The sequence below is a fragment of the Chaetodon trifascialis genome, chromosome 15, assembly GCF_039877785.1.
Source record: "Chaetodon trifascialis isolate fChaTrf1 chromosome 15, fChaTrf1.hap1, whole genome shotgun sequence".
Classification (NCBI taxonomy): domain Eukaryota; kingdom Metazoa; phylum Chordata; class Actinopteri; order Chaetodontiformes; family Chaetodontidae; genus Chaetodon; species Chaetodon trifascialis.
The window spans coordinates 19,672,403-19,683,028 of record NC_092070.1 but is presented as its reverse complement, the minus strand read 5'-3'; the positions used below and the strand labels follow the sequence as shown (position 1 = coordinate 19,683,028).

Genomic DNA, 10,626 nt, shown 5'->3' with positions numbered 1-10,626 from the left:
CTGTGTGTAACCCGAGTCACAGTCTGTCCAATTTGTGAATTTGACTAAAAGTGAATATGCTGAGAAGAACTAATTCATGGGGTATAAATACTGACAAAGAGCCTTAAGTTATGTGAATAGTTGTCTCATTGTAAATGTGAATACAACTTTTTCAGAAAAGGGTCAGCATCGACATAATTAGAGTTTAAAGATTGATTATATAATCACACCACTCCCAGGATAGCAAAGACATAAATATAGAAAAATATGTAATATATATATATATATATATTTATATACTGTATATGCATATAAAACTAAGTATCAGAAAGAGGACATAGGATGTAACAACATAGAAACCAAGTGAAAATACAAAATGAGAGTAAGAACACAGCAATGCCCCTGCTTAAAAATCACAGCAGGTTGTACAGCAGCAAAGTTCCCCATACTGTTCTTTGCAGCTATGGAACAGGGGAAGAACAGTCATGTCCTCTTAGCCAAGAGAAAATCCTGACATGAGCAATCTCTATCGACTTCACTCCAAATTAGGAATGGATCCTCGGTAAGAACGGCTTGATTTCAAGTGAATTTCATATTTAAATATCTCAAAATGTACAACAGGAGGATTTTAACTGCATTTACTTGTCATGACACCGCTGTTTCTAGAGATGGGCGTCAGGAGTTCTCTTGCAGAAGAGTGTGTCAAAAGCAAGGTAAAGAGCTACTGTTTCAGAGTTACCAACACCAGCAGCAGCACTTCTCGTGACCCAGCAGTAGGAATGATTTCTGTTTGGACGGAGTTCTCAATGTAAAGTGACAACGGAGGCAGTGGGAGCTTCGTCATTTCGGTAATCTGTAATATACAGGAAGTAAGTTGAATTGCATCTCACTTGTAAGGACCTCTCTCATTATCACTATATCCAATATGGATTACCTACCAAAGAGTGGCATATATAAGAAAGAGGCACAACCAATCAGTGCTGCGGCATACATATCAGAGAGTACACCATTCTTCGTTACGTCAGGCCTGTGCAGGAGGTGGTCACACCACATGCCGTCATGCAGTTAAGCCCAAGTAACTAAAGAAATGCAAGAACAGTTTCTGTCATCTTTTCCTATTCTAGGAAGCAGTTTTCCTGTGAATTATTTTCTATTATACTGTATCTAAACAGTGTGCTTTAAGTGCTGTATAATGACAGACAATGGGCAATGTCGAGTCCAAACAAATCCGGCCCAAAATGCTCCTTAATCACTTTCCAATTTTACATTTTACTTTCCCCTAATCTACCTTTTTAAACAAATGGCATTTCCCATCCGCGGAAAACGAGTATTCACTTCTTTTGCATCTCAAATTATTAGAAGCATAAACTTTGAGTACTTTCTCGAGTCAAAAGGGCCACAAAGAAGCAAACAGAATCACTTGCAGCACCTGCACAGCACCCTCCAATGTCTTCAGCAACATGGCTGCACAACATTTTTCAGCCCCACTGACAAATTCAATAATTTCTCAACCAAACATGAGCACACGTCAGGCCTTCCATGGATGAATTGCCAATAGAAGGGGGGAAAAAGGCACATGCTGCCATCTTTGATAATATTTTATAGCATGAGTCAATATCGTCCAGCAAGGGCTTGCATACAAATTCTGGCCTGATGGCTTGATTTTCAAATGAAAAATGTTGCTTCAGAACTGCCACATTAGACCACCATCAGCATATGTGTGGAAGCCTTTACTGGAGTGTCCTGACTGCTCCTCTCTAGTATCAAATCCTAAATATTAAAACAGCTGTTTGGCGTGACCGACCACCAAGTAAAAACTCTGCATAACCAAGACAGAACTATAAACAAGCAGAGCCCTTCAGCTAAACATTTGTCAGGTATCAAACTGCATAATGCAGTGCTCTCCAAAGGGGCCACAGAGAGCCACGTGTTGGCAGGTTTTCACTCCAACCGAACACTACAACAGGTGATGTCATTGCTTATCACGCTCCAAAAGAGAAGAGGAAGTAATCAGTGAAAACATCTGTTGTTGTGTTTGGCTGGCACTTGAAGGCAACTGGTTGGAGACCACTGGTAACCTCAAAGCTGGAACGCTAAATCCTTTGTGTTAAACTACATGTGTTACATAATAATTTGTATTGATCACTTGCGGATCCTTTTAAGGCAACAGCTTCAAAGGCTCAATTTGCATTGAGACCCTTCTATGTAGATAAAATGTGATTTGGCATTGAATCTTAAATCTGGTGAAGCGTAAGAGCTGTCCTAGGCCAGTGCTGCCACAGAAAGGCAAATACGTTTCACACTGGAGTAAAAGCAAATCTCTGCTATCAGTCACGGAGGAAGGGTCACTGAGGTCCAATACCTTGCCGGTGCTGGGGGTCAGGGGAGGGAAGGGAGGGTTTGCACAGTGCACAGACAACATAGATCGTGTAAGACAGACAGGCGGAGGGAGATAGAGTCGTGAATGCAGCATAACATCACATAGAGCTTGCAACCCCATTCCATCCCTCAGTCTAACCACTGAGCGTCCTCTCAGCGCAGGATGAGTGGGTTCAGGCTGGGTCAGAACCAGGACGGACCAGGCAGGAGACGGAGAGCCCAGTCCTGTCAACACTAGGAGGGAGCTGAGAACGGGGTCGGGCTGGAGTTGTTGTGGTTGGCGGACTTGACGATGGTGATGACACTGGTGGTGGCCACCTTACCCGGCGAGAGGGGCCCGCGGGTCACAGTCCGGGCGAAGCACTGCAGGGCCTCGTACTTGGCCCGCAGGGCGTCCAGCTCCAGCCTCATGCTGGCATTCTCGCGGGCCAGCTTGTCCACCTCCTGCTGCAGCTCTATCTTCTGTCTCTCCAGCTCCTCCTTCTGGGTGACGCGTTTGATGCGGCAGCTGGCGGCGTAGCCCCGGTTCTTCAGGGTCCGCCGCCGCTGCTTCAACCGCACGACATCCTCCTTGGTCAGCCCCCGCAGGTGCTGGTTGAGCTCCCGCACAGACATAGCCACCAGCTCATCGTCGCTGAGCGCCGGGGCATTCTCGCCAGTCTCCCTCTTGACCTGCGGGACACGAGCAGTGGATGAGGAACAGCAACACATCTGGATACGAGTCCAACCAATCACCTCTCAGACGTGTCACGCTTACCTTTAAAGCTTTGCTCGTCTTAAAATGAGTCGTCATTCCCTGCATGCAGACAACTGGCTAGAATCTCACAGAAGACTCACTAGGAGGGACAAAAAAAGGGGAAATATTGTTAAATCTTAAATTAATTGAAAAAACATTATCACTGGTGCAAAGCAACAAAGTGCACAAGAACTTTCAACAGTGTTTGTGTGATTCCTCTCACTGCCAGAAGGGGGAGACAAACGCTCTGCACTGCAGGTTTAAGCACAATTTCAAGTACTTGCACTGTCCATTATATACTCAAGCCACAATATTTATTTGACACCTTTAGCTACTTGTTACTTTACAGATTAAGATTTTACACATCAGTTTTTAAAATATGATGCATTAAAGATGAATCTCCCAAAAGTTGAGGATAGTTTAAATCCGCTCCCTTTCAACCAGCCACAACATTAAAATGCTACTTAGAGCTTCATGCATCAGTAATATTAGTATAACATGTCATAATATAGCACTGCTGCAGACTTAGTACTTTTAATTGTGATATTTTAAATACATTTTTGCTTATTTTACTGGAATTTGAATACAGTAGTGAGTAATGAAGTATGAAGACTTCTGCCTCTAATACATATTTCTGTACCTTACAGACACTGAGCATGTCATACTATTGGCACTCCTCCCTGTAAATCCACTTTAAGTCATCACAACAACACGCCAGAGTTATGCCCTGTGTCAATATTTGTGTTTGCGTGTTAGAGCCTCAGATGCCAGCAGAGGGCAGCATGACACCATGAAACCCCCACACTGGAGGGCCTATATTTACTTGCTCAGAAGGAGGGCCTTTACAATGTAGTTCACTAGACCAAGCAAGATTAGAAACAGGCAGCCAGTCTCTCTCTCTCCTCGCCGAGCTTTGCATTCAAGCTCTCCGCTGCGTTTAGAGAAAAGCCTGCCTGTGCTCCTCACACTGACACACACGGCTGAAACAAGCGAGAGCGCTGAGCTGAGGTCCCGTGAGAGGCTCACATCCCCCCAAGGCTCCATTTCAGGACCTGTGGACCAGCCTGACTTCCATGCTCGCCTGCTGCCATGGAAACGCCCTGCAAATGGGCGTGGGAGTGAGAGTCACATGGTCACCCAAAGGGTAAACAAGCCTCATTCATAACCGCAACACAGCCTGCACATAGTAGGAAATCAGAAGCACTGACTTGTGCTGATAACTCGTGTCCTCAGTTCATCTGCGAGATTCCGCTTTATCCCGTCCCTTCACTTCAATCCAGTCCTGTGTGGACTCTTTATTCCTCTGATCTGATGTCTCTGGGTCTACAGGGACACAGTCAGTCCACTCTGCCTCCTCAGCACACATTAAAACAGACCCTCACATCAGCATAACATTTACAGTTATGCTGAACTTTACAGGGCAGTAGATACGCATGTGGAAAATTCCTGGAGATAGAGTGTCACAGAGAAATAGTTTCCTTTATAGTCACTGAAGTATTTTTGCTGTGAGACAATGTAGTCTATCGATTTAGAGCCGTGTCTCGCTGGTTGGATCCTCTTACACTGGGCTTTCCTGAGCTGCTCTATGCCCTTATTTAACTCTGCTGGATATATTTAGCTCACAGTGCTGACACAAATTTCTGCCAACTAAACAATTTAAGTGAGCACGCGATAAGTGATAGCTCAGCGAGAGGGCAAATATTCTCCACAGCCCTGTGCTGCAGCTTTCAATGGGAGAACATAGCCTGGGTGTGGCTGTTCTTTTGGGGATGTTTAGCACATTTTCACATGTTCAGGCTACATTACTAATGCAGGACTTTGATTTACGGCTGCACACTGCAAGAAATAGCGCAGTGGACGTGAAAAACAGCCTTGTTACTCTCTGGCTTTGGTGGGACCTGAACATTAGTCATTGCTCTTATAATAGCCGTCTACAGAATGTGCTTTTGTGTTTTTGTCACCAGCAGATGAACCTCAAAGAATCCTGACATGGACAAAAACAAATGAAAAATACATGTACAGACCAAACGGCTAAATCCAGAGGCACATAAACTCCCAGCTGCTGCTATCTGAGGTCATTCATTCTGCAAAACACGTTGCACAGAGTTGCATAATTGAGATTTGAGCAGCACCAAATGAAGATGAAGGACTAAAACACGTCGTTCCTCGACAGCAAGTTGGCCTAAATAGCCTAATTTAAGTGGTGTTGCGTCAGAGGGGGGTCCCTGGGTTGATTCCTTACAAAGATCATGGAAAAGTGGTCTGGGGCCTCCCTTTTTTTCATGCAGGAGGCCTCCAGCTTAAACCAAGAGGCCAGGTTGTTTCCCTCAAATTCTTTGGGCATGTGCTTATGTTTTTGCAACTCGCGGAGGGACAAGGCTTTCCTGATCAAGACGGCAACGTTTCCTTAGAAGAAAAACAGCCATTATATCACACGGCCAAATCCAAGCTTTGTGATTTTTGCCACAGAGACGAGACAGGCATGTTTCACAACAAGCCGTGGCTCCTCGCCATAGTCAAGAAAACAAGTTGTATTAGGTTTTTCATAACAGTAAGAAAAGGACTCTGGGAAAATACCTCAAAGAAGAGCCACAGATGGCGGGCGAAGAACAAAAACCACATTCCTGAGTGAACACACATGTGCAAACCCTCACATGCACGACTCAGGCAGATCTGGACTGGGGGGGGACTCAGTCTCAGTCTCAATATGTCCTGCCATGCACTCAGCGATGGGGGTGGGGTTCAGACAATCCCACTTGTTAAACAACGGCTGCAAAATTCACAAAATGTCTGGAATTCAGAAGAGTCTCGCGTCTTTTTCTTGCCCAAACAAATGAAAGGCAGCCCGCGTGCACACGTGTGGAAGTCAGGAGTTCACTGCCTTCATCTGCGCCAAAGCAAAAAGGCTGATCTCTAATTTCAACGTCTCACACAGCAGAGTAGAATATTCATTCCTCAATTAGATCATTGGATGACTGATAGCCAGAAGTTTACTCAGGAACAACGTTATCAACAATTTATGACCTAACGATGCAGATTAGAGCCAAGGGATGACATGAGAGTCACTCCTGGACCAACTGTCCACGACTAACGCTCCACACACATGTTTCATGTCTACGGCTGTTTGTCAAGCCAGTGTCTCATTTGATGTGGAAAGCAGAATGTTTTCTGGTCAAAAAAATCGACTTTGTTCTTTGGGTGTACACACGGCTTTGAAGATGAGCTGACCCTTTCAAGACTATTTTAGAGAGCGCCTGAAAAACAGAGGCAGAGACTCGGTTTTACGTGCGCTCAGATCAGCCTGAGCTAAAAGAGCGCTGATATCACGGCGTCTGTACGTGAGAGGAGTCCGTTAAATACACCCATGTGCCATTTGTTCACTGATGTTTATGTTTTTAAAGGCAGACATCTGGTCAAGTTCAAGGCTGCGCTTTGGTTACAGCAGGTAACTGCGGGGCCCCGGCTTCTCCTAAAATAAACAGCATATCAAAGACTTGTGCGCTCACGCTCCAGTGACAAATGCGGAGTTGGCTTGTCTGGACTTTGTTTTTCTTCTATTTTTGATATAATTTGGGAGTGGGTGAAGCACAGAGTGGACTTGTTGCTCCCTTCGACAGCCCGATGCCCTCCTCTGAGCCAGCTCTTGCTTTTCTTGCATTTTTCTCAGGGAGGTGGAGAGAGTTCTCCGCAGACTGGTGCGCCCGGCGCTCTGCTCTTTCTCCAGCGCAGCACATTTGGTGGGATATTATGTGAAGGAAATGGAGAGCATAGCTGAGCGGTGAGTCATGCTGTTTACTGGTAAAAGCGACGACCAGCGGCAGGGAATCACACCCTCCCGATCTGACGTTTCCTGGAAAATCCCGTTGTTTCACGGGGAGGAAGGAAAAGTACAGAGAGCCTTGGAAACGGTTGGCGTGACCACCGGAACGTTTGTGCGGAAAAGGAGGAGAGGTCGCCGGATATCTGAGCGAAGATTTTCTCCCCACCAGGGACCCTGGGATTCTAAGAAATGTCAAGAATGCAAAGAAAAAAAAAAAACAAGGGCATACCTGTCCAACTGTTTATTACCTGGGAACCAATAATACGAAGCACATTCTGTTTCCCACTAAAGCATAAATCACATCTCCCTCAAACAAGACACACCAAAACACAGCACGGCTCTTCACTTCATAACCCAATACTGTCCAGATTTCAGCTGGCTGAGACACTGGCTCGATGCCAGGCATGATGAGACAGCAAAACATACGCCTTTGAAAGCTATGGAGCTTCAGTGTTTGTTTGTCTCGCTGCAAACATGCAGCTTGAGTCATGGTGGATGGAATCGGGAAGTTGTGAAGGGAAAAGATCAGCAGTGGAAATGGCAAGTCAGCCCCATCGAGAACCAGCAAGGAATTCCCAATAACACAATCCCACAAGAGGATAAATAAAGGAGTGAGCTCGCCACACCTCTGACCATAATGAGGTGACAGTAGCTGGCTCAGATTTGGTCATTCTGACAGAAAAAAAAGGCTGGATGCAAATGAGGGAGGGTGGGCTGTGTGACACACTGGGTGACTGTCAGGGGGTCACTTTGGACGGATGCACCCCGGGCCTGTTCACGCATCCGTCTGCTGTTCCCTGTCATGCATGTTCAGCTGTGGGTTAAAAAAAAAAAAATCACTGGCTCCCAAAGCCAATAATCAAAACTCGACATATTTTTTCCAGTAAGAGGAGCAAAACACATCACAGCGAACGTGAGTCATCGCATCAGTAACCACAGCTATTTTACTTTCACAATCCTCCGCCGCAGAAAAACGCTTTGCATTCTGCGCAGCTTTCATCCATCGCGACTGGCCAGCGAAACCAGAAACTGTCCAGATCTGGTGACCATTAAACCGGGTCCTGTGCTTTCTGGGGGAATTTCGCCCGACGTGCCTTGTCACTGTCACAGGCTGCGGTGGTGAAATGAGTCAGCCGCTGATACTTCTCCATCCAGAGAAGACATCATCACTTCTGTGACTGGACCACATGTTAACCTCATGACAGAGGAGTGCGCCCGCTCCCACCGCCCCTGTGAAAGCGGCAGACAGCTGCGCACCCTCCGCAAACGACAGAAAAGCCCCTCAGCGCAAACCTGCGTGCCCGCCGAAGTGAAACAAGACAAATATTTTCCATATATTGATCACAAAGGCCTTAAAAGGTCACAAGTGCAAGCTGCCCCGTAAAGGAAAAACAAGCTAAAGAGCCAAGCTGCAGCGTGTCTGATCTAACTGTTATTATCATGGCATTAGAATAAAATGAATCTGTTGGACACGCAGGACACAGCTTCCTTTTCTTTACCCAAGTCAAGATTTATCTCCACCACAGGTGATAGCTAATCGGACAGATAAGTCAAAGCCTTTTCTCTTCCAGGGTGATTTATGGTTTGTGGAAATATGCGCTCCTCCCGCTGCTCGGTGACTGTTTGTTTCTCCTGTGGGGGCCAGTCAGCCCCGGTGGTCTCACTTCACGTCGTGCCCTTTGTCCCACATGTCGAAAATGCGCACCACGTGTTGTTTCCGATGTCAGAAGTAAGGCTGGTTATTTCTGCGTTACGGCAGCTTTTAATAAATCCCGCGTCGGCGGGCCAGCGTTAAAGGGGATGTGAGAATGTTTCAATGGATTCGTTAAAACTGTTGATTTCGCTTCCATTTCCCCAAAAAAGCTGATTCGAGAGACAGAAAGTCGCCTATGAATAAACGACTAACACAAATCACCATTTGCCTCATAATAAATCATAATAATGGACTTTTTTATTATTGTAACACGAACTTTAACAACATAAAGCAACATTATAACATTAACTTTAATGTACTTCGGGAACATCTGATTTATATCCGTATTTCTTACGGGAAGCGTTTTTTTTCTGTTCTCTTTATGTAAAATTATTAGCATTTAAGAAAAGATGAATGAATCCACTAAGCTTTCAATTATTTTAACAGACAGAGGCTGAAATTTGGCAAAAAAAAAAAGAAAATGGAGAAAATAAATCAAGCAGAAACAAAATGAGAAGTCATTCTGAGTCATTAATTGTTCTTATTTCCCCCTCTTCCTACAGACGAGCCTGCGAAGCCACTTTTCAGCATTGTGTTATGTTACTCCAACACAACACGTGTCTGAAACAACCTACAAAGTCAACACCAGCTTTCAGAACCGGGACCAAAACCCCTCCGACATGACGGCCGCGCGTGGCCTGCGTGCGCCCGCGTGTCCCCGCCACAACCGGAGCGGTCTCGAGACGGAATGTCAAAACAGCTTTCCCCCCCCAAAAAAAGTGAAGAGATAAATAAATAAAACGCAGCACCTCACCTCTGCGGACGCGGATATCTGCGGACCGGAATGCGTAGAATCGAGCCGAGTAGGTTTCCGACACAGCCGAAGAAGAGCGTTGACAGAGTCGGTAAACAGCGTCCGGCGGGCGCGCGGGCAGCGGCGAATCCTCGTACGAAATTAACTACAAAACAACAACAATGTACCAACATTCCACGCTCTGCTTCCGCAAGCACTCACGTCACCGATTCCTCGTGACCGCCCCCTCCATTCATGAAAATAACTTTCTGCTGACGTCAGTCTGGGAAGGGGGGGAGGGGGGCGGCGGGGGGAAGGCCATAAATAGAAGATAGATACCGCTGGCGGCGGCTTTTGCTTACTTTACAAAACTAATCTGCACAAAGTCAGCGCATGCTGCCAATATTAGCCAAGAGCACTCAAGGAAAACTCACTTCAAGATCCAAAAGGGGGGGTCCCAAAACGTGCTGCTCTCCCAGTGCGCTGACCCCCACCCACCCCTCCTCCTCCTCCTTCTGTATGCAGACTCTTTTATGGTCAAGTCCTCACTACAAGGTTTTCAAAAAATGTGCATAAACAGAGAGAAAACAGCGACCTCCTCCCTCCCTCCATCCAGCGGCCGCATTCCATTCCTGAGGAAAGTATGTGGCGTAGTAGAGCAGTCACAGGGTTCCTCTCATCTGAACTGCGCCTGCCAGCGGTGTCACAGGTTGCTCTGCGTAATTAAGCGCTCAATATAAATGGGTTCAGTCAGGAGCCTCTGAAGGCCGGCGCTCATCAGGCCCCCCTGTTCATTTATGTCACATAAGAAGGGTTCAGCGTGGAGGTCGCTTCAGATGGTGCCTGTTAAAAGGTGTTTACGCTCCAAACACTGAGGGCTACGCAGTTCAAACAAGGCTAAAAAAGAGGAGGAAAACACACTTTTCTCAGGCTGGATCAACAGCTTAGAGCAAATTCTCAAAGACTAAATGTATCCCGTGAAACACCCACAGGTCTCTTGCGGGACGAGCACTAAGACTGTGTGGAATTTGCACATTTGAACGTTTAGATCCCAACGCGTCCTCGCAGCACATGCACGGCAGCGCTAAACATCTGGATCTGGAGTCTGTGTGGCAGGAATAATGAAATTACACATGGAATCTGGGGTATTTTACGACGAGCCACATCCACGATCAGTTAGTGCTGGCTCTGCAGCTCACTGTTGATCTCGGAGGGTTTGTGCAGAT

At 46.2% G+C, this 10,626-nt stretch overlaps 1 protein-coding gene across 1 annotated transcript; it reads right to left on the bottom strand.

Annotated features, from left to right (window-relative positions):
• Positions 1 to 38: 38 nt before the first annotated feature.
• mafk (v-maf avian musculoaponeurotic fibrosarcoma oncogene homolog K) lies at positions 39 to 9,575 on the bottom strand. Its single transcript, XM_070981051.1, has 3 exons — positions 9,422 to 9,575; positions 3,116 to 3,194; positions 39 to 3,030 (listed from the first exon to the last, which is right to left on the bottom strand). Exons 2-3 carry the CDS (start codon positions 3,158 to 3,160, stop codon positions 2,593 to 2,595), a joined length of 483 nt encoding a protein of 160 aa, XP_070837152.1. The 5' UTR covers positions 3,161 to 3,194; positions 9,422 to 9,575; the 3' UTR covers positions 39 to 2,592.
• Positions 9,576 to 10,626: the final 1,051 nt, after the last annotated feature.

Excerpts from the sequence above, each read along its gene's own strand:
- mafk (XM_070981051.1), bottom strand. The coding sequence starts at position 3,160 with ATGCAGGGAATGACGACTCATTTTAAGACGAGCAAAGCTTTAAAG. Across the intron at positions 3,031-3,115 it reads AGACGAGCAAAGCTTTAAAG|GTCAAGAGGGAGACTGGCGA; the intron begins GTAAGCGTGACA and ends CGTGTCCCGCAG.